The sequence below is a fragment of the Choloepus didactylus genome, chromosome 9, assembly GCF_015220235.1.
Source record: "Choloepus didactylus isolate mChoDid1 chromosome 9, mChoDid1.pri, whole genome shotgun sequence".
NCBI lineage: Eukaryota > Metazoa > Chordata > Mammalia > Pilosa > Megalonychidae > Choloepus > Choloepus didactylus.
The window spans coordinates 82754683-82778966 of NC_051315.1; the positions used below are offsets into that span (position 1 = coordinate 82754683).

Genomic DNA, 24284 nt, shown 5'->3' on the forward strand with positions numbered 1-24284 from the left:
ATTTCAGGAAGAGACCTGTGGTTGCTATGGAACTGTTAATAATGATTGCTGCCTGTACCTCATTCCTCATACCCCCAATCTCCAATATCAAATCACTTAGATTTGGGCCGTGGGGCAGTAAACAAACTTTGGAGCAGGAATTAACTAGGCTTGGGCATTAGTGTCTTAATGTAGGAAATGACTTACATTATAACCTTTGCTTTAGCAGCTTTGCTGTGTGGAAGGAGCTTCTGGTTTCCTGATAGTCAGCTGAAACACATGAGGTTCAAACCTTGCTCTTCCAAGTGAACATTACTACAACATCACACAATAAATGTCAAAAATCTTTGCTTTGTGCAGAGCTGACCTTAGTGTAGGTCTTTTGTTTTACCAGTAATTCAGCCATTTAGTAGACTGTTAAGTGGAAAGAGGAAAGCATTCCTGTTGCAATATGTATCTACATATATATTTTTTAAAACCGTGTAGAAAAATGACATCTTTGCTTTGTTTCTGTGAGGTTTGCGATACATGTAATAGACACTTATTTCTGAATTATATTTCTAGGATAAGAATCTCAGTCCTTAGTAATGTATAACCAATCTTTGGGGAAAACTAAACCAGTTTTGGAGCTCCAGGCACGCAAAGTTCTGAATGGTTATTGGATGGGTGGGAAGAAGACAGATCTAATTTGGAGACTTTGCAGCCTCACCAGTATGCAAATAACTCAGCAATAATACAGAATAAATAGCTTCCATTTCCACAACTGCTGCTTTCTCTAATCCCTACAGTATGTGTTTTCAAAAAATTATTTGGCCCAATTCTCTGTTTTATTGCTTAGGATTTTAATGCTTCGGATGTGGAACATAGAATAAATGTGATTGTTGGTAAAACCTAAAAAGAGGCCCGAGTGCAGTTTTGTACTGACATGCAGCTCGTTTATGAGAACAAATGAAGGAAGCATTTTTGAAAAGGATATGTAAACATTACTTTAGCTCTGGATCCCTCAACTCCTTGGCTGTAAGAAGTGACAGTAACTCCATAAAGGTTGGACAGGCATGCTTTGGGCTGTGAGTGAAATTAAGTCTTCTACCAAGTGTATAACACTGCAGAAGACAAAGGTTTATCTGCATGAATAAACTGAATGTACATTTCAATACATTCATGTTTGCAGGACTATTTAAGGTATTATAAGATGTGGTACAATACAATAAAAATGCAGATGGAGCTATCAAATTCATCAAGCTGCTGCAATAAATTCAGATGCTCTCCAGAGCTGGCGAGGTGATGTCAAGAAAGTTAAACTTGAAGAATGAGACTTGGATTTCTAAATGAGATCAGGGAGAAAAGAAAGCAGAGTTAATAGGGAAATCAGGACTGCAACAATCACCATTACTGCTATGTTTTGAGTAGAATTTAAAAAATCAATTCTTTCTGCTTGTTCCAAAATCGTTCTGCCAAAAAAACTGACACTGTTATGTACCTTTTATTTTTGGTTTATTTAGTCTTCTTTAATACAGCCATTGTTAGTTCAACAATCCAGTATTTGGGGTAACATTACTACAAAATAAGGACATAGCTGTATAGGTTATACCATCAATACATTAGTTAATTTTATCGCCTTATTAAAGACAAAGCATAGTTTAATATTGTCTTGGATTATCTATATCTGTAAGGTTATTTATAGTGGTACATACTAAAGGCAGGGGATGTGCTCCCTGGATCAATTGTCTCTTAACCACAATTTAATAGTTTTTTCAAAACAACAGCATTTTGTAATTAAAAATAAAGCAATGTTTTAGTATAATGTTAGGCAGAAGTAAAAAGTACTTTGAGTAAATGTATATATATACATAACCACTAACATGCTTTAAGAAGTTAAGAAACATTAATGTTCTGTGAAATTAATATCTAAATGGAAAATGTACCATTATGTACAAAAAAGGAAACTAGAATTCTTCCCTTCCCAAGCCCTTTAATTGTAACATCTTCCAAACCTACAATGTATCATTTGGAGTGTAAGCATTATTTTAAAATTGGAAAAAACATTATGTTAAAGAATAGTAAGATCCAACTTCATACAAAGGCAGTACATAGTAAATACTTTTTGAAGATTTATATCACTTCCAAATGTTAAAGAGACAACATCCTTTTGAACTTCTTTAGAGAAATATTTGTAATGCCTTTTATTTATTAAGAAATCAAATGTTGCTTTAACACTGTAAAATATATTTGTTATATTATTTGAAAATTAGATAACAGAATATTAAGATATAATGTATTATTCCAGGATATATAAATTTCCTTAGTATTGTTATTTAAGGAATGAAATACTTAAGTTAACATTGTAAATAATTTAATTTAAACACATGCTTTTTTCTCTTTATTCTTCATTCTCTTCAGCATTCTTTTGTTCTTATTTCTTTTATTTTCCAAATTTCCCTTCGTAGCTTTCTTTTTCTACTAGTCCTGAATTTACTACACATCAAACTTCATTAGCTGATTATTACAGTCTTCGTTTGCGATGAAACAATGGTTCCTATTAAGTGAAAAAACAACTGAACATCCTCTTCTACCTTTATTAAATGTTTCCTTCAATGTCTTTAGATTAGATATGGATGTATATTATATATCACACACTAAAAGAAGAATAGAGTTGCAGAGTACTGTGGAAATTCAGTATATTACTGATACACTATTCAGCAAGCTTATGGAATGACAAAAAAAAATGAATCACATTTCATGACTAGCATCTTAAGTGCCCTCTGGTTTTTCTGACTAAGCCAATTGATCAGTATTTTCAATGGCGCCATTTCTTTTTCCTGGCAATACTTGGAGAAATTATATGTAAACAGAGCCTAAGAGCAAATTAGAGAGAAGTGGAGCCCCTGGCAGGTTGCCTTCATAGTAAATCTTGGCTATGTGCATGCTGCTACTATATTATAAATCATTACTGACTGGACAATAACATAGGAGTGAGTGGGTAGTGCAGGAGTTTGTTCCTAAGCTCTGGTTACCTGTTTAACAAAAATATAGGAAGGGCAAACAGGCTGTGTGCATGCATGCGTGTGTGCGTGTGCATGCGTGTGTGTGTGTGTGTGTGTGTGTGTGTGTGTGTGTGTGTGTGTGTGTGTGTGTGTGTGTGTGTGTGTGTTTAGGCCGTCTGGTCTACCTGGAGAACAGCCGGCTGCACGGCTTCCTCATCTGACTGCTCTTTCTCCTCAGGGGTTAGCGTGTAGCCATGTTCATAGCGCATTTTTTGTGCTTGCTCCAGGACCACTGACTCTTCTTCTTCATCTTCCACGATGGTCAAGTCGACATTGTTGTCCATCCCCGAGTTACTCCCTCTCAAGGCGGCCCTCTCCACATTCCTCTCCACATCCCTCTCCACATCCCTTTCCGCATTCTTCCCTTCCACCAGGGCACTGGTGAGCGATGCTTCAGAAAGACCCTCTGCGAACGAGCTCTCCTCGTGGTCATTCTGCACTGAGTCACTGACCGTCATGTCTTCTGACTTGGTCTCATTTTCTGTGGGGCTTTCTCCCTCTCGGACCTTCTTGCGACCAAAAGTGAGGGGAGAAACTTTGAAGGGGGAGCTTTTCCCTGAGGATATTTTCTGGTGATTTGAAGTGAGAGATTTCTTAATCTTCTCTCTCCTCTCTATAGATACAATCTTTGTTCCCAGCTTGTTCATCTTTTTCTCAATGTTCTGGCGTGAAAATGCTTTCTTGAGGCTATCCACCTTCTTGAGGCTGGATCTTTTTATTTTCTCTGCCCTGCTTTCTTCCATCTTTTCGTCTGCACTGTCTTCCAGGGCCTTCTCATCGTGGGGCAATTCATCATCCGATGAGAGGTCCACCGTGTGCAAGGTTTCCTCTAGGGACTTGTTCCCATCAGCAAGCTCCTCTTTCCCTTCTGCTGGGCCAGAAACGGGCTCTTTCACAAACACACTGGCAGGGATCTCATTTTCTTCCTGAAAAGATTGACAATGCAGGTTTCATGTTAATAACGTATTTACAAAGAAACCTATAATTTGTGTACATGTCTTTTTGTGACTTGGAGATCAAAGAAACAAAACGTCTGTGACTTCAGCTTTCTAGAATAAGAAGAGTTAATTCTAAATTGGTCAAGTCATTCCCCTAGGCTGGATAAGGCCAAAGGCTGCCTGCTGGGAATGTCATGAGGGATGGCAGCAAGAGCTCTATCAGTGACAGGCAGGAGGAAGTGGGCTGCGGCTCTGATAGACCAGGAAGCTGCCTAGATAAGCGAGCTAAAGAAAGTCTCTCTCTCCCTCCTCCCCTCCCTGTGGTTAGAGGGCTCTGCTCCTGCCAAAATCCCACTGCAAGAGAGACTGCAGGTCAATTGGAAGACAAAAGGTGGGGACAGGGGAGAGGACTGGGAAGTCCTCAAGTGTTTAGACGTAGCCTATATCCTTCATGAGGTTCCCTAACCAACTAGAAGTCAGAAGTACAGGTATGGTCAACCTTAGTATCTGTTCAAAAGTGTGTACTAATTTTGCTCATGACATAAATTTAGAGTAAGAGAAGCAAGGCTAGCCTTCCTGGGGGACTGTTAAGAAGCCATGTGGTTTTAAGATATCCTTTGTGGGAGTTAATAAGGGGAAGTGGGGCACCATCAACCATTTTTAGAGCGGAGAGGGGAAATTTCACTGGCAGGCAGTTTATCAAGCCTGTATTGTTAAACAGGTCTCCTTTGGGCAGGAATACTTCAGCCCCCACGAGTGAGGAGAAGCTCAGAATATGCCCCCTTCCATGATCCCCACCACATCTCTTCCTCCGGCTTCTAGGCACACAGGCAAAGATCCTTTCTTTGGGAGCAGAGACTGAGAACCTGCCTCCAGTGTGCAAAGGAGATGATGCTCCAGTGCTGCTAAACAGGGAGATTAGGATCCATAGAGACTTGGGTTGCACAGCATAAGAATTCTTTTGAATTTTATATTTTACTTTGAATATTGGAAAATGAGAGCCAGCCAGCAAGGTGCCGTTACATTTTCATTGAAAGAAATGGCATAGTGGAAAGGATGTAAGGCAGGAGACCTGAGTCTCCATCTTTGCTGAACAGCTAACTAGCTATGTGGCTTTCAGTAAATAACTTAATCTCCTTGGGTCTCAGTTTCTTCCAAATATGAACAAGAGGGTTTGACCTAGATTAGTAGTTTTCAAAATGCACTCCCAAGGATACTAGGGGTTCCACAGGAATGCTAGAGGTGGGCAAGGCTCCAGAGCCAACTTCCATGCCTGCTTTAACCACAGCTTCAGTGTTAACTGATTACATCTTGGGTTGCCCAGTGAACTTTCAGTTTGAAAAATAACTGGGTTTAATGAATTTAGAAGTCTGTTTGCAATGTAAACTTCATGCAAAGTTCATGTTAACTGCAAGAAATTTGAATTTTGCAATTTTTGATTGAGTGAAAGTCAGTAAAATTAGGTTATGAACATGCACCAAGAATGTGATCACATGTGTTTTTTTTTTTTTTACTTCATGATACAAAGTAAATGAATAAAGTTTTATATTATAGAGGAACTTTAAAAACACGTCTCCTTATGAACCACTAACCGGTATACTTGTTACTCTTTGAAAAGATACAGTCCTGTATTTCCCCCTTCATAATCCCACCAGAGTCTTTTCCATAAAATGGTTAGAACCAAAGGATAAGATCCTGGGTAGAGGTAAAAAGAAGAAAGCCTGGTAAAACAGAAATCTTATTAAATTGAAGATATCACATATTCTGTTTCCTGAAGCCCTCTTCACAGACTCCTATTTTGAATGTCATTCCAGTACAAAAGGCAAAGTAAAGAATTGAAAGGAGAAAGGGATTCACACAAGTCTTCTACTACATGGGCTTTGCAACTTTCCCTACTGCACTGCTCCAAGTTGAGGTTGCCTGTTTCGTTGGAATATACTCCCCAAGAGAGTAGGGATTTCCTTTTATCTTGTTTGTTCACTGTTGGCCCCAGTGCCTAGAAGAGTGCATCACAGGTGCCCAAAAGTGTGCATGTTCTTAGAAAGGCCTGAGGGTGGCTGCGGTGGAGACCCACCTATAAGAGGAAACAAATTTAGCTCTGTGTCTAGAAGGGAGTTTGCAAACTGCTGCTGCTACTGGGCAATCAGGAGAATCTAAGGCCTAAGGGGACAGAGGTTTCCATTTTAAGGAAGGATTGTATTCTCATTGGATGAGATTACAGAAATAGCTAGGGCCCTGCTGCTTAGTCCAGAAGCAGAATTACTTCTGGGGTTTGACAGGAGGGATGGGGAAGTTATGACAGGAGGTTTGACAGGAGGAATGGAAGAAACCCAGGAGTTCAGTGTAATGTTATTAAAAGTCCTCAGTGGAAAAAAGAAAAAAAAAAAAAAAAAAGAGTAGAAACTCCTTAGCGAGGAAGACAAATTCAGGCAGAAAACTATATAAAAAAGCCTTGGTTACCAAAGAAGAGGCACATTTTGTATAGGATAATCTCTCAGGGTAATCAAAGATATAAATTGGATAACTTCTCTTTCTTCAATCTCTCCAAAAGGTAAACTTACTAAATATACTTCAAAAAGAATAAAACTAATAATCTTGCTTTTTTTTCTTAAATGTAAATTTTTATTATCAAAAATCATAGTTACCCTTGAGTCTTAGATTTTTTGTCTCTCCCATCATGTGTCCTTTGACACATGAGAAAAGTATATTATAAAGTGAATTAGAAGTGGTCTGTGGTCAGTACACACTGCATGTATGAGGGTGTTCAAGAGAAGGGGGAACCCTAGTTGAACTCTTTTGTAAAATGCCAGGGAAATTTATATAAAAGCTCTTTGATGCTAAAAATGAAAACAGACCCAGTGGGAACAGAGATAATCCACAATGAGTTGGATGTGTCTTTATGCAATGGGAAACAAGTGAGATAAGTCTTGGCTAACTGCTGTACTTCTGGTGTCATTTTAATTACTCAAGCAGTATATTATGTTCCGTCTACCGGACAGTGTTTATTTTGTGGCTTTTTATAGCATCCACTCTGAAGGTAAACCCTTTCTTTTCACACAGGAATTTGTGAATGTCCAAGCTCATGTGGATTTTAACTTTCCATAATGTTTGTTTAGAAGCAGAAAAATACTGATACTTTTCAAAATCTCTATTTTTTTCTTAAAATGTATAGGTGGTGCTTGACTACGAAGGGACTGTTACAGTGGTGGAGAGCTCAATTTGAAATTCAAGTAGTGGATCCTCTAAAACAGAAAGTGGATTCTCTGTAAATACAGCCTCCCTGGGGTACCACTCTCACCTGCTTACATGCCCTGCTCTCAGCCCTCTTACACACACCTCAAGGAAACATACTATTTCACATGCTTACAGGTGAGATGAGACACCTGCCTTCTGCCTCCTATTGTAATATTTTTGATCTGCTTTCTCTTATAGATTCAAAGATTGATGGCTGTTGTGAAGGGAAAATGAAGTCTGCATCCTCAACTTTGTCGCCTCCTACTTATGCTATTTCCCCATGCAGATACTGAGGCTTTATGGCTCCTTAAAAATGGCACTAAGAATCCCCTGCCTGCTGCATTGCTTGGTCTGTTCTATGCAGCAAAGAAACGGCTGACTACTTGGCCTAAAGAGTTGTTTTCAAAAAGGTTCTCAGTCTCCACTGATACAGCTGCTCCTGGTTCTGACCTTTCACAAGGACCCTTAGGAGCTCTTCAAAGGAAGAAAGAATTAAACAGCATACTTCAAATATATATGAATGATATGCTGGAAGCATAAAAGAGAAAAAGAATGGAAAGAACTCTTGAGAAGTGGCATTTTTACTTATACTTTAGCTTGTTTGCTGCTTATATAAATTCTTGTGCACTCATACTCCCAGCCATGCCTGTAGACTCAACACAGAGAAACTTGCCAACATGATGGGAACTTCTTGGGTTGGGTCTTATGGAGGGAAATCCTCTATGCACATGTCTAGCTATGCCCATTTTAAAAGAGAAGGAGACTCTAGGAATAGTATCAGATAAGAAAATCTATGGTAAGCCATTTAAAAGCTTGAATAAGGAGAGGGGAGCCAGTAGTTCTGTCTCCTGTCGCTACCTTACCAGCCCCGTTGTTAGAGGAAAATATTCCCACAGGAATGTGGTGGCATCCTGGGTGGATATGAGGACCATAAATTTGTGTTCATGGGTGTTTTATTCAATAATTTCCAAATACTAGTTATTAAAATGGATCTGTGCCCACCTGACAATCTGATTTATAGGTCGTTTTTACACACTGATGGTTTTCTCTGACTTGTGTTTCTGAGGTATAGATTGCCGAGTGGATAAAGCCATTGATTAACATTGCACCCCTAAGGCAGCTGTCGGTGGAATCAGCAAGTCATAAGAATAAAATGCATTAGTTGTAATCCCTGAGCAGTCTTTCACATTCTAGAGGATTTAAAAGTTTCATTATTTTTTCAGTGTTATCAAGGGTTCTATTCTTTTTTAAGATCACACTGGTTAGGTGTTTTTTTTTGTTACACATTAAAAACACAAAACAAAAAACCAAATCACACTGAATCATTTAAAAGCTGATGTACAAAACCCAGTAAACATGAACTTTACCATAGTGGGATTATAGTGTTTGTTTTTACTTAATTCATAATTCAACTCTATAGTTTCTATTATTAATAAGATGAAACCTTTTTAGTTACTTGGTTTCTCAGGACCTCTGCTTCCATCATATAAAATAAGATTCAACTAAATGATTGTTACGGTGCTTTCTAGCTCTCTGATATCTGACCTAAATTCCATGAAAAATAATTAACAAGTCACAGAAGTGGTGATTCCATACTGTAGTGATGCCAGATATTTTGTTTCATGTAAGAACCAAAACTGTTGGACCTGAGTCACATTGGAGAACATGTTTTATTTAGTCAATTCAAACAGATACAGATTGCAGGACAGCAGAAAGGACAACATTAATTTGGAAGGGCTGCATCTGAGAAAGAGTCTAGTTTTTGTTATGTGAAAGAATGTAATGATTCTTTCAAAGAAATACGAACAATAATCAAGTATTCACTTTAAGAGCCTGGGGTGGTGCTGACATTCAATAGGTGTAAATAATAATAATAACTAGTATTTTGTTTAGCTCATAAACTAAAAGGGCACTGAATAAGTCGCACATCTAAACCAATACCCCATTATGGAAATTTTAATCAATGTGATATAAACATTGTGAGCTGTCATATAAAAGTGTCTTTGATTATCTATATCCCCATTTCTTTCAAGCCTGTACTAATTTTAGAGTTTTCAGAGCAGTGGCTTTGTATAGAGAAAGCTCAGTCTTAAGAAAATCAATTTTGAAATAGTCTGAAGATGTTAGACTTTGTAGCACCCTTCTAAAATCCTGATCTCATCGAGGGAACCCAAATGATGAATATTTGAACACATTTATGGGTTCAATTCTCCAGAAATGTTTCTACTGCAAATATCTAACCTTTTTACTCTTTTCACCCAATTTAGCAATTTTATCTGGAATAAAGTGTAAGCTGTCCATGAGTATTCTCATTTTGTTCCCTAGAATTGAAATCACACTCAAGCTGTATTTTCAAATAATCATTACTAGAATCTTACTAGGACATAAGTGGGTACTACACTCTCAGGGCCAGTTACCTGTGAATTTCTAGTCTCTTCAATCAACAGAGAAAACTTCCTCTTTTCTGAAAATTCACTGATTTTCTGTATAAAGTCTATTTTTAGTAAAAGGTAGCCATACTTACAGACAAAGTATTAGTCTATCTTTGGCATTTGCCTTTTGATCAGCGACCCCTTGGAGTCTTATTTCATTTATGCTGGGTCATGTCACAGTATTTAGATTTCAGACATTGATCTTAAGCTATTACAAAAATATTTAAAGGAAAGCTGCTGAGTTTAACAAGGATTTAAAAATTCATGTTATTTCTCAAAGGGATAAGAATGTCTTTCCATTTTTAGACACTACTGGTTACAATTTGAAGTAATTGCTAAGGAATAAGATGCTTAACAGCTATGACAATGTTGTAAACTTCAGCACAGATTTAAACAAGTAAATGACACGTTTTAAAGACAAATTGAGGACTTTCATAAATGCAAATGTGTAAGTATCTAGCAAGTCAACCAACCAACAAAAAACACCTGCAGACTGTAGAAGAATCTAAGAGGTAATGACAGAACTTCACAAACTGGAAATGGACTCTTCTATACACTGTGACACTAAATATGCTCAAGTCAGGTAATAGATTTTCTTTCCTCACTCTTTTCTTTTGTTTTCACATTGAATTTTTGTCTTAAACTAGAAGACCAACAGAGTTAATAAGGGAAAACCCAGTATAAGGTTCAAGTGGACTGAAAGTGACATTTTACTTGAAGATGCGAAGTGGTACCTGGTACACTATCTGCCCCCCACACTCTTCGTAAGTCTAGTTTAAAGGTCATTCTCCATTACTGTGAAGACTGTGCTGCTTGTAGAAGGGTCTATTTAGAGTAGGTCCTTTGTATAGTGCCCTTTGCTTTCATGAGGCTAGTGGTGACATAATGCTGATTCCAGCATGGTCATACAATACCAGGCTGGGTGGAAATGCATGTGCGTTTTATTAAGTCACAACTGAAAAAGCATACACATAGCTGTTTTAAGATCCTGTGAAGAACTGTATTTCTAACCAAGCAAAATGTGCAGCCTGTTCTGTGGGCAAATGAATTTCAGATCCACCCAGGAATAGTTTCTATTCTTTGAGCACTTAAATCATGCTGGTTATTGCTAACCATTTTAAGCATGTTATTTAATTTATTCCTCACTGTATGAGAGAGATATGAGGAAGAAGCACGGTGTTTAAGAGCATATGCTTTAGAATCAATCAAACGTGAGTTCAAATCTCAGCTCCACCACTTGCTAACTAAGACTTAGGAGGAGATATAAGCATCTTTGAATCTCAGCATCCTCATTTTTAAATTGGGGATAAATGAGATAATGCACAGAAAGATGCTTAGCAGAGTATGCAGGGCTTATTAAATGCTCAGAAATTCAGGGTCTTTATTAACATCCTCAGTGTATAGATGAAGGAACCGAGGCTTGGAGAAGCTACAAAATGTACCCAAGTTCACATGGTTGGCAAGTGGTGGAACTAGGATTTGAACTTGTGTCTCTGTGACTCCAAAATCTATTTTCTCCAACACTCTACCACTCTCTAACACAAGTTATTATTTTATCCACTGACATAATTACTACCTAGAAACCTCTACTTTAAGAAGGATCAAGAGAAAGAGAACAACTTTTCCACTGAGGGACTGCAATTATATTTGTTTTTTCAAAATAATCAACTTGCAATGCCTTGAGAGTTGAGATTTCTAATCTTTTAGGCTAACAAAGGATCTTACATAGCTTAAGAAGGCCCGGTTACCTCTCTCTACTTCTAAATGCCTCTGAAAATGCTCCTTCAAACTGGCCTTGTGCACTGCATGCTAAGGGTCCCCACCTGGAGTCTGAACACTTTGCTTTGGATCCTCTTAGTGTCCACCTTGGTCTTGAGCTCCTTTGTTTTTGCTTTTACTCACTATGTGGATTAGTCCTACCATTTCTGGTGGCAATTTCACACCTGTCAATCCAATGTGACAAACCAAAAGACCATGCCAGGCCCTCAACAACAGTTCCCTTTAAATTTCCCAATAGGTTTTAAATGTTAGATTTACCATTCTCTTGAATTTCTAGTCACATATCTCTTCCATCCCTCCCCCAAACATCTGCAGAACAACCATGGCAAAATCAAACAAAACCAATCCCAACAAATGGTGATTTTCGTCTACTAAATACAGTTTTTTTTTTTTTTTTTTTTAATTCACTCCATAACTGAGGGATGATACAAAAGATAATCTCCCTGATTCACACTGGACGAGGGGAAATTTCCTTTGGTGATTCAGATTTTTAAACAGGTCTGTACATGTTTGGTTTTGTTTGGAGATCAGTGTTTAATTTAGAAATGCCTTAAGAGCTGAGATTTCTAATATCTCTTTGACTAATAAAGTAAGGATCTTATATGGCTTAAGAAAGGCCCGTTACTGTATCTCTTTTCAATTCATCTGGTGCATGAAAAGCTATTCCATTTGCATTAAAAGCTGAAAAGTTTCCCTGCTGCAAAAGCCTGCAAGATACAGGAGGACATCAGCTGCCTGAAGCTTTACAACACTCAAGTGCAATTTGAAGAGGACAAAAAAGCAGGGAGATGAGTCTTCCCTTTTATGGGGGGGAAGAAGGCTTAGGCTCTATCTTGGCAGAGCTGATTCATTTAGAAAAAGAAGGCTCCCTCGGTTTAAATCCAAATTTCCAAGTCTCTCTTGGGAGATGAAGGCTCTCCCTGTGTGCCTTTTACAATCAAACTGTTGGTTAAAGCCTCTCCCCTCCATGGCTTTGAAATCCTCTCCTATTCACTTGGTCACAATGAGACAGCCCTGAAGAGGGGATGGCAATTGCTTCCTGGGCTCTGTGCTGGCTGGGTTCCGCTGGGCGGAAGGGCTTCCAGCCTGAGGCAGGGCTGCCCTTGGATTCACAAATGCCCACCACTTGGCCAGACAACAGTCCCACGCAATCCCCCTGTCCCCAGATAGCCTCTTGCTACATTAATTGCATCATTGATGCATTAAATAAATTAAGTGGCCTTTTTATTCCAAGGCAACTGTTTGAAGGGGAAAATATTCAAGACCAGCCTTTGTAACTATAACTGGTAACAATGCTTTTATTTTAATTTACAGTTGAAGTATCTCTAAGCATTGAGAGGCATATCTAGTGTGTTTGTAAAAGAAAAGTTATGCTCTATATTTTTAGGATATCATTTGCTAGAAAAGAACTCAAGATTGCTTTGCCCAAAAACGTCTTAAAAGGAAAAGGCTAGTACTTCTCTAAGGGAATCGGTTTCAATACTTGGTTGGTCCCCAAAACATACATAGGTTTTGAACAAAGGGATAGTATGAACAGTTAATTTCTTGGTTTCAAAAAGCAATCTCATAGTATTACTACATTTCCTTAAAGAGTTAATAAACAGTCACGGAATTAATTTGCCTTGTCCGGCTAACAGCTGCAGCCAGAGCCTCATGTTCATAATGCAAAAAGACAAATGAATTTGACTAGAGTGTGCACACCTGCACACTTTCCCAACCTGTATGGAGTGCCTCCAGATGCTCGCTGACAAATAACCCCTTGGGCATCTGCCTTGGGTTTAGGCTGCAGTGACCTGGGAAATTCCCATCCCTGTGTGCAGATTTCACATTAGCCTGCAAAAGGCAGGAGAGGGACAAAGCCTTTTGTGTGTGATCCCTGATGGGCAGGGCAGATGTAAAAAGGGCTGTGAGAGCCAGGATAACTGAGATCACAGATGTTAGGAAGCCCCAGCCAGGGGTGAGGTGGAGACTGGGGGAACTACCGACCTGGAAGATGAGCACTTTGAAATGGTTGCGCCTGAGGAGCTGGGCGTGGTTGTTCTCCAGCCTCTTCACCTGCGCGCACTGCCGCTCCATGCGCTCCTTGACAGCCCGGGTGTGGGCGCTGACCTTGCGGGACTTCTCCAGCAACTTGCTGACCGTGTTGCCGGTGGAGGCCTGATACTTTGAGAGCTTGGTGAGGTCGTTCTGGATGCCCTTCACGGAGTCCTCCAGGCTGATCTGCCTCTGCTCCATCTTGTGCTGATTCTCCTGCACAGCGTCCAGCATGTTCACCAGCTTGTCCAGGAGCGTGAGCACGGTGACAGCGTTCACCTGCGAGTTGTCCCGGATGGCCTCATCTGTGCTACCCAGGTTCAGGCTAGGGCTGGGCGTGGAGGAGGGCACCGGGCTGGAGCTCAATGTCTTCTCCTGCCACCTGTCAGAACCTGGGTGCTGGAACTTTTCGGCTTGCGCAGCGTCCTCTCCCATGGCTAGACAGGTGGAAAAAGTTCTTTCCCTTTGGGAATGGCTTCTTACTTGGATGAGAGGGAGGCGGTGAGGGGTACAGAGCAAGGCCCGCTGGTTGAACTCAGAGCACTGCTCTCCAGGACTGGCAGAGGTTCAGACAGGCAACAACTGGTTACACTGGTCAGTGGAACTGCATTCCAGCTGCTCTTAAAAGCCCTGCTCCACCCAGTGGGAGGCGAAGGTTACAGAACTGAGAACCACTCAGGGTTCAGCAACATGCAAACACTTCCTAACCCTGTTCTCCACGGCACAGGGCACTTTGCTGCAGTTTTGGGTTTTTTTTTTCCTACCACTCTTCCTTTTTTAAAATAAGTTCAATGTCATATTTCAATCATGACTTCATCTAGAGGCTGAGAAAAACACGCTAACTTGGCCCAGCTCCACAGTCTGCGATTGGCTAAAGCTAGTAAACTTTTCACTGGCTGCTATGTTACAGATGCAATAGAGTGCCTGTTTTTTTTTCTTTCCTGGATACAAGTTATTGTAACGGAAAGTATTGTTTACATTTGCCCTAGAACTGACTGATGGGCTGCAGGACAACCCGTGTCCTACTGGGAAAAGCAGAGTTTAAAGTGTACTTGCAGTCAAATTTGTATTAAGTTTTAAGTTTCCCATTTCCAAGGGAATGGAAATAACCCTGATAATGCAATGGGAAACAACTCTGTTCTTGCAATTAGGGATGCAAGACAAAGTTGAAAGAAATTGAACTTCAGGAATGTTGAAACAAGTAATGCTTCTGTTAAGGACTGTTATGTATGAGATGGAAAAATTTTGAATGAACAGATCACTAGATAGAGAGAGACGTTCTTTTGAGAACTCAGTAAGATTGGAAGAGGAAAAGCCAAAAAATGAAGTTTGTGCCCTTTAAGATCCTATCATGCTGATTGTTTTTACTGATTTTGAATTCATGCTGAGAGATTTTCTCAGATGTCCACTTCTGCACGACATATATTGACATGTGCCCAGAAGTGTGCCTCTTGGGCAGGTTGGGTTGGAGTTTCTGAAATACTTCTAATGTTTGACATTTCCAAATTCCTGTTCAGTGAAGTGGCACACCTGTGCTAAAACATGGTCCTCCTCAGTGGAGCCCTTGGGATGTGGGACTTATTCCCTAAAATGACTTTACATGCTTGAATTGGTTTTAAATGTATCCAGCCTTTGAAAGTGCTTTCAGCAGGAAGTTTGTAATAGGCTTTCTAGGAACAATTTTGAGAAGAACAAATGCCAGCTCATATTGGGTCAGGGATTGATAGTGGGAAAGTGCTGTTCTTCAATAGCATAATCTACACGTGAGTCAATCAATCAATGAGCCATTTGCTGTCACATTTATTGAATTTGTGAATCCCCACTATCTGCACACTTCTCAATGCACTATCTAGAAGATACTGAAAAGGGTGATCCAAGTCCCTGACCTAAATGAGTATACCTGCTGCTCTGAAGATGAATTAAAGATATTTACAGAAGTCTCCCAATTTCCTTAGATAACTCATTCACTTAAAGTGAGCCCTTTAAGAATAGGGACCAAAAAAAGTGAGAAGAAGATTTGGTCAGGAGTTTATCTTCAAAAAAAAAAAAAAAGAGAAAATTATTAACATTAATTTACACTTAACAAAAATTAGTTAGTCAACTATGTTTTAAATATTAGAACAAAGGATGAATCAAGTATTGATTTTGAGAAGCATAATTTTCTAACAAAATTATATGGCATCATGACACAATAATCTTTGACTTCTACCAGCAAATCATAAAGAGGGCCATTATTGCAAAAATATTTGAGAGCTTCATCCATTTTCCAAGAGCCTTTTTTAATGTTTGGCATTCAAATCATTCCCTTTTGAAGCACTTATTGTCCCATGATGCATGTGGATTTTCTTTTCTTCAAATGTTAGCTGTTTCAGCAGCAGATCCTCATTTGTCAGAGGAGCTGCCCATGCTTCAAGGGCTTCTCTGACATTACCTTCATCAGCTGCATGATTTCCTACATATTTTCCAAGATTTCTGATTTCACATATAATCACTTCACACTGACTTGCATTGATTTGCACTGATTTTGCATTGCATTGTTGGATGTTGTATAATCAGCTAGATGAAGAGAGATGTTAAAGAGATGGGGGTGAGGTGGGAAAAGGAGACAGGCTGCTTGTTCAACAGGGAGAAAGGTTTACATGTGGGCTTATTACTTTTAAAAATTTATTTTTAATAACAAATAATATATCAGTTATCTAATGCTGTATAATATACCAGCCCAAAACTCAGTGACTTAAACAACAACCATTTTATTTACTCACAAATCTGTGGGTTTGCTAAGCAGGGCTCAGCCAGTGAGGCATCTCTGCTGGGCGTGCCCATTCAGCTATATTTGGGCTGAGGAATCTGAGGTAGTCTCCTTCACATGTCTGTATCCTCAGCTGGGAATGCTGAATGCTGGGGCCTCTCTTTCCTTGCAGTCTTTCAGCCTCCAGGGATTCTCCATGGGATCTCTCTAGTAGGAGAACCAAACTTCCTTACCATGTGTCTCAGAGCTCCAAGGAATGAATGCAAAACGCTGCATGGTCTCTTAAGGCTAGGCTGCGGAACTGTTCCCTCATCACTTTCCCAATGTGCTTTTGTCAAAGCAAGTAACAGGCAAGCCCAGATTCAAGGCAAGGGGCAATTGACTCCTCCTCTTGTAGGAGGAACAGCAAAGCCCCTTGGCAAAGCATAAGCAGCTGGTGAGAGACTGCTGTGGCCATCTTTGGAAACAATCTACCACAACGTGAGTTCATTCTCCTTTTACAAGAGTATTACAGGCAAAGCTGAAGTCTCCCCTTGACCACTGTTTCCATTCCCTTCCCTTCCCCCTTTTCACTTTCATGGATTTATCATCTATCCTTTGGGGATTATATTTAGTGATCAATTCATTAGTGAATAGTTTCATATTGTGATGCAATTTGCTTCCTTGTACAACCTTTTGATTGTGGGAACTTGGTAATGAGGATTTACATAATTGGGAACTTTCTTGGCCCGCATAAGATGGCATTTAACTAAGTAGTAAACTGTGATGCAAGCTCTAAGGACAGCAAGAGTTTATAGAAGGGGAAAGCAAAGGCAATAAAAGAAAGCACTATTGAAAAGATAGTATTTGAGGTTACTTTGACTTTGACTAAGGGAGCAAACCTACCATTTAGCTGACTTTGATTAAGTCAACTTTCTGAGAGAAATTAGTGAAATTCAGAAATCAACTCTTTTTTTTTAAATTTAATTTTATTGAGATAGTTCACATACCATACAACATGTTCTAGTCCATGAAAGAGATTTCTAATATTTGTACAGTTAATCACGGAGATTGTCCACCACAAGATTCACTGTTTTATACATTCCCATCTTTTAACCTCCAACTTTCCTTCTGCTGACATATGTGACTCTAAGCTTCCCCTTTCCACCACATTCACATACCATTCAGCACTGTTAGTTATTCTAACAATAATGTGCTACCGTCACTTCTGTCCATTTCCAAATACTTAAGTTCAACCTAGTTGAACATTCTGCTCATAATAAGCAACTGCTCCCCATTCTTTAACCTCATTTTATAATTAGTTCATATCAGTGAGACCATGCAATATTTGTCCTTATGTGCCTGACTTATTTCACTCAATGTAGTGCCCTCAAGCTTTCTTCATCAATCTGCTTTTTTTTTAAAGACGGTTTTGTTCACCCACAATACTTTCCATCCTAAGTAAACAATCGATGGTTCCCTGTATAGTCATATATGTATGTATTCACCACCATCACCACTGTCTATGTAAGGACATCTCCATTTCTTCCACAAAGAAGGAGGAAGAGTCAAAGAAGGTAGAGAGACAAAAGAAAAAGAAAGAGAAAAAAAAAACATGACAGCTAAAAAGCAACAAAAGGAAAGATAGAGTTAACCCAAACTAGAATAAAAGAGTAGACAACATCACCAAAACCAAGAGTCTCCCTCTTGAAGGCATTTAGCTTTGGTATATTGCCTTTGTTACATTAAAGGAAGCATAATACAATGTTTCTGTTAACTATAGTCTCTAGTTTGCATCGATTGTATTTTTCCCCAATACCACCCTATTTTTAACACCTTGCAAGGTTGACGTTCATTTGTTCTCCCTCATGTAAAAACATATTTGTACATTTTTTTCATAATTGTTGAGCACTCTAGGTTTCACTGAATTATACAGTCCCAGTCTTTATCTTTCCTCTTTCCTTCTGGTGTCCCATATGCTCCTAACTTTCCTCTTTCAACCACACACACAGTCATCTTTGTTCAGTGTACTTACATTGCTGTGCTACTATCACCCAAAATTGTGTTCCAAACTTTTCACTCCTGTCTTTTCCTCTCTGTCTGTAGTGCTCCCTTTAGTATTTCCTGTAGCACAGGTATCTTGTTCACAAACTCTCTCATTGTCTGTTGGTCAGAGAATATTTTAAGTTCTCCCTCATATTTGAAGGTCCGTTTTGCCGGATATAGGATTCTTGGTTGGTGTTTTTTCTTTCAGTATCTTAAATACATCACACCACTTCCTTCTTGCATCCATGGTTTCTACTGAGAAATCTGCAGGTAATCTTATCAAGCTTCCTTTGTATGGGATGGATTGCTTTTCTCTTGCTGCTTTCAGGATTCTTTTGTTTTTGATATTTGATAATCTGATTATTAAGTATCTTGGCATAGTTCTATTCACATCTATTCTGTTTGGGGTACGCAGCGCTTCTTGGATCTGTAATTTTATGTCTTTCATAAGAGATGGGAAATTTTCATTGATTATTTCCTCTGTTATTGCTTCTGCCCCTTTTTCCTTCTCTTCTGGGACACCCATGACAAGTGCATTCATGTATTTCGTGTTGTCATTCAATTCCCTGAGACGTTGCTCATATTTTTCCACTCTTTTCCCTATTTGTTCTTTTGTATGTAGAATTTCAGGTGTCTTGTTCTCCAGTTCCTGAGTGTTTTCTTCTGCCTCTTGAGATCTGCTGTTGTATGTCTCCATTGTGTTTTCATCTCTTCTGTTGTACCTTTCATTTCCGTAGATTCTGCCAGTTGTTTTTCCAAACTTTTGATTTCTACCTTACGTTTGCCCAGTGTTTTCTTTATAGCCTTCATCTCTTTTGTTATATCTTCCCTGAACTCATTGATTTGTTTTTTTTATTTGATTTAGCATATTTCTTTGAAAATCTTTAATAGATTGTTTCATTAAAGTGAAACAGTATCTCAACTGTATTGATTGAGATGTAAGTTTGTGCCTTTGACTGGGCATATCTTCATTTTTCCTAGTGTGATTATAGTTTTCTGTTGTCTAGGCATCTGGTTTCCTTGGTTACCCCAATCAGATTACCCCAGTCAGATTTTCCCGGACCAGAATGGGTTCAGGTCTCAGAATGGGGTTATTATATTCAGGGTGTATTTTAGAAGAATGACAGACTTTCCCATGAGGTTTCCAGTTGTGCTTTTCCTAACCTGCCCAGCAGGTGGCACCTGTCAGCCTGTTGCTCCTTACTGGTATAAGGAGATGTGGCCCCTTCAGTTTCTGTTTTGGCTGTTTTCCCCCAGGCTCTGGGGTCTGGTTCTGAAGGGAAAGCTGGGCCCCACTTCCTTACTCTTAGGGAAGATATACCCCATAGGGAGTTATCATTTGCATTTGAATTGTCTCTCTGACTCTGCAATCTCCACCCCTGTGTGGGTCAGAGCACTTATAACTGAAAATGGCTGAGGCTCTCTCCACTGAAAATGGCTGCGTCTCTGTCATCTGAGCCCCTCAGGTTGAGAGAGAGTAAAAGGGACAGAAAGCCCCCTTTTAGAGCCAGTACATGGCCCCTCAGTTTCACTTGTTGTCTAGAGGTAACACCTGGTTTTCTGGGCTTCCCCTCCTGGGACTGCTGACTCTTATGGTTCTTTAAGGTCAGTCATCACTAAAAGCCTCTGTCTGCCTGTTGGGGGGTTGTAGCTTGTTTTCAGCAGTCCACATTTGTTAATTAAAACCCCAGTTGGAGCTTGATTGAGCTATATTTGCTTGCTGGGAGAGTGCTACTCCCTACTATAGCAAGGTTTTGCAGCTAAGCCTGCCATGGGGGTAGGGAGCTCCCAGCTTCGATCACATTTTTACTTACAGATATGCTGTGATCTCAGGCATTCCTCCCAATCCACGTTGTGTTCTCAGGCAATCCTCCCAGTCATGGTTGTCCCCTAGCAGTTATTCCAAGTTATGTACTAGTTGTTACTAGTTGGTCATTAGTTGGTCCAGGGTATAAATTCCACTCCTCTCTATGCCACCGTCTTCCCTTCAGAAATCATCTTTCAAAATCTACTTATTATACACTGTGAAGTTCCTTGGAAGTTAGGTAGTAGAGTTTAGACTTGATACACTAATGCATGGGAGGCTACCAGAGGTTTGTGAACATGTGAAAGTGGTGTGTATAAGAAGGATTAGTGCAGCAACAAAATTTAAGTGTAAGAAGGAGACATACGGTTGGTAACAATTGTTGAATGTGAAATAAGAGCTAGGAACTGGGGTTGCAGAGATGAGGGACATATATTTCCTATCCTTTAAAGCTCCCATGTTAGTTGGAAAACCCAGGCAAGTAGACAAATACTGGGTATAGACATACATGTATCATGCTGAGAGAGACTAATTGTCTCTGCTAGTGTGGGCTTTAGTCACAATAGAATATGGTTAGGGCTCTGAAGCCTCCAACTGTCATTAACTGCCTACTGCTTTCTCAGGTCCCTAAGTCATATAATCACAAAGGACACTATAGAAGAATGTCTACTTTATTACTAGATAGGCTTTGGTTCTGATATCTATGTTATTTCCCACTCTGAACCATTAGTAAGCCCCAGGGCTTGGTTAACCCTTTAACATAATTCCTGGACCAGAGGCAGCTCAAAGGAACTCCTTGGTTTTGGCCTTTTCCATTTAGGCCCATTAGGTAACCCGGCATTCTTGGTCTTACTACTGTGGCAGTGATAGTAAACCCAGAATGATGAACCCGTGGTAAAGAAAACCCTCTCCTCCCTGATTAAGTGAGCAGAGCAGGCTAAGCTGCCTACTCCATATGTCTTTTCCTTTGGGTCTCATCCTGGAGTCAAAAAGACTTGCAAAGTCTGGGCTGTCTCTTGAATAGGAGACAGTCCTGGGGTTGTGTAAGTATATTCACTACAACATAATGCTCTATCAAGAAAGGAAGGAAGGAAAGAAAGACGGAAGGATGTAAGGAGGGAAGAGAAAAGGAAGAAAGGAAGGAAGAAAAAGAAAAGGAAAGGAAAGAAAGAAAAGGGAGTATGTCTTCCAGTTGGAAGAGAGAGCTTTCCTCCTTTTTTATTCTCCTTGCAGAAAGCTTTTTCTACCACTGTAGCCCTATCATATACTTGTGGGTCTCCATTATGTCCCTAGCTTCTGGCTGTTGGGAGGCAATTCTCATGGGTTTCTTACATTTATGAATATCTTTTGAGCAGAGACACTGACAGCCTTTTGTTCTGGACAATCTTTTCAAGGATTTTTGTATAGTGAATAACATTGGGAGATAAAGATAGTTTCTCTCTCCTGAGCAGAGAGTAGAATTTTTTGCTTTCCAATGTAATAAACATAATGTTTCCCTCTGGGGCAAAGATTGTGCAGATTGTAGTCTCTTATAAAAGTTTGTGGTTTCCTAAGCTTGAGGTTCCTCATGTGTGATGTAAACCTACTCCATGCACAGGATCTACCTGGACCCACTCTGCATCACCCCCATGGGACTTGGGGTCAAAGGGAACTGAGGTGCACATGAAAGTCATGTGCCTGCAGTTCAATGAGTAATAAAAACTTTGTCTCTGACCCAAGAGTGTCATATCTTCTGCCCTGAAACTGTGGCAGGCTAACTTGTTAGTTTTCAAGTAGGTTAAAATGCCAGACCCTTCACACTTCTTGACACTGGACACTTTTCTATCTAATCATAACATCTTGTATAAATGAAGTTGAGAGAATGAAGTTGAAAATATTTAAAGACACTGGACACCTGAGAGCTGGCTCATTCAGGAACCTTAAATGACAACTGCACCTGCACTTCTTTTATGGTCTGAGTCTTGCATGAAGATAGAGTGCATAGTGAGAGGATTTCTAGTGTAATCTAATCTTGGCAGAAATAGGGATTTCTGACACCAGGGCATGCTTGCAGATCAGCCCTTGAGGGCAAAACTTCACCTGAGGAGAGTGTGACCCCATATGAGAAAGGTCTTCAGTAGATATAATGGAACCTTCATGGTTATGGGTTTCATTTTAGGGGTGGGGCAAATTCATATCAAAAGAAGCAGGTCCATATTCTTCCTTGTGGTTTAGGGTTTGATGAGATTTATGTATCATGTTACTAAGACTGATTCATTCATACATTCATTGAATAAAGGTTTATTGATCAACCTATCATTTTCAAGAGACTGTGCTAATTTCTGAATGTATATGGTTGAATGACATACCTGTCTTTGTCCTTTTAGAACTTAAATGTCAGAGGAAGATACAGGGACTCTGTGTTTTTCATGGAGGCCATGTTCCAGGCAAATGCAGAATAATAGATTAAAGATGACTGCAAATTACTTGCTACTATTATCATTGAGATTTGGTGTTTCCTTGTGTCTGTGAAGGCTTTAGTGACTTGCTCGACCAATAGAACATGCCAGAAGCTAGGACATGTTAAGGCTTGCACTTTGTACCTTGATTTATTATCAAGATTGGAGGCATGGAGACAAATTAGAGCATCACCAATTAATCATTCATTTGCTCATCCATTCACCAAATATTATTGATTGACTATGAGGTACTGAAAGTGGGAACATAGCAGTGAACAAGAGATGAAGCTCTTATTCTTCTGGAGCATATGTTCTGGGGGGTGGGGATAGAGAGAGATAATAAATAAAAATGCAATATAATTTCAGACAGTGATAAGTACTATGAAGGAAAATAAATTGGAGTAAGGGACAAGAGAGTGACAAAGTTAGGATTGTCAAGGAAGTCTTCTTTGAGCCAGTGACATTTGAGCAGAGATTTGTTGCAAGAATCCAGGTGAGAGAAGAAGGCTTCTTCTGTGGTAATGTAGTCTTTTTAACACAGTGAAAACACTACATTTTAGTTTTTTAGTTGGGCTTGTTCCCACTTAGCTAACGATTACGTTTTTCAGCCTCTCTATGAGCTATGTGTGGACATATTACTACATTCTGTTCAATGAGATGTGAGCAGAAGTGATATGGCCACTTTCAAATGTTTCCCTTTAAAAGATTAGTGATGTGCTCCCCTACCTGTTGCTCTTACCCCCATCCTTTTTCTGAGAGATGGCAAAAGCTGAAGTTGTGACTTTGGACCTGAAAATGGACACCATGAATTAAAGATAGCAGATCTTCCTACTCTCTCACTCTTGCTTCCTCATTTCTCTCTCCATCTCCCTCATTATCTCTTCTTTCTCTCACACTCTTTTCATTCTGTCTCTCTCCCTACCACCCCATCTCCCCCCCCATCTCTTTTGCTTTGTTTCTGTCCATCCATGTCCATCCATGTCTCTGCCTCTCCTTCTCTCTCTTGCTCTCATCCCTTCTCCCCCACAAGGCGATTACATGAGATGCTATTTATAAAATGCTTGGACCAGTGCATGGCACATGGTAAGCAGTATATGTGTGTTTCCTAAATGATTAACTCAATAAATAAAAACCATTACTAATATCACTATCTAGGTTAGATTCTTGAAGATGTAGTTTCATTCTCTTGTCAAGAATTTGTTATCTCGTGTTGCATATGTGATATTAAAAACAAATACCTCTTCTGCTGTCCCTTTCTGACTTCTAATTCATAGGGCACCATGTAGCATACCAGAAGAAATATATAGGAGTGCTTTGGTTTCACCGCCAGATAAATTATCAACTGCTTTGAGTGAGTTGTTCAGTACAGAACTATAACCTTACACTACTTGAAAGAAATATAAATCAAGGTCTTCATCCTGAAGAAATTCAGTCTTTTGGGAAAAGCAAGATTTACGCACAAGAAGCAATGGGAAAACAATACCAGGCAATACCTAATGAAGTGTTGAAGTTGTCCCTTTTTAGACTCAGGAAACCCCTTAACCTCACAATAACCTTAACTGTTGCTTTTCTCATCACAAAGCCTAAAGCAAACAGGAACCAGGGCAAAGAGCTTTAAATTGGAAAGGTACTTTAGTAATAATGCTTTGCTCATGATACTGCATTTTCATCTATATTGTCTCAAGCCACTATAAGATGTTGACAAACAATCAATACTTCCGGGAAGTGGGTGGGCACTCCACTGTTTTTTCATGATGAATTGATGCTTGGGGAGGTCCAGGGCTCTGGTCAAAACTGAGATGGACAGATTAATTTGGCACTCTTTTCC

The 24284-nt window shown here is 39.6% G+C and overlaps 1 protein-coding gene across 1 annotated transcript; it reads right to left on the reverse strand.

The window, feature by feature from the left end:
- Positions 1-1456: 1456 nt before the first annotated feature.
- CAVIN2 (caveolae associated protein 2) lies at positions 1457-14078 on the reverse strand. The gene is made up of 2 exons (XM_037850650.1): positions 13393-14078; positions 1457-3949 (listed from the first exon to the last, which is right to left on the reverse strand). Exons 1-2 carry the CDS (start codon positions 13873-13875, stop codon positions 3131-3133), a joined length of 1302 nt encoding a protein of 433 aa, XP_037706578.1. The 5' UTR covers positions 13876-14078; the 3' UTR covers positions 1457-3130.
- Positions 14079-24284: the final 10206 nt, after the last annotated feature.

Coding starts and splice junctions, on each gene's coding strand:
- CAVIN2 (XM_037850650.1), bottom strand. CDS start 13,875: ATGGGAGAGGACGCTGCGCAAGCCGAAAAGTTCCAGCACCCAGGTTCT. Junction 3,950..13,392: donor TCAAAGTGCTCATCTTCCAG/GTCGGTAGTTCC, acceptor CAATCTTTTCAG/GAAGAAAATGAGATCCCTGC.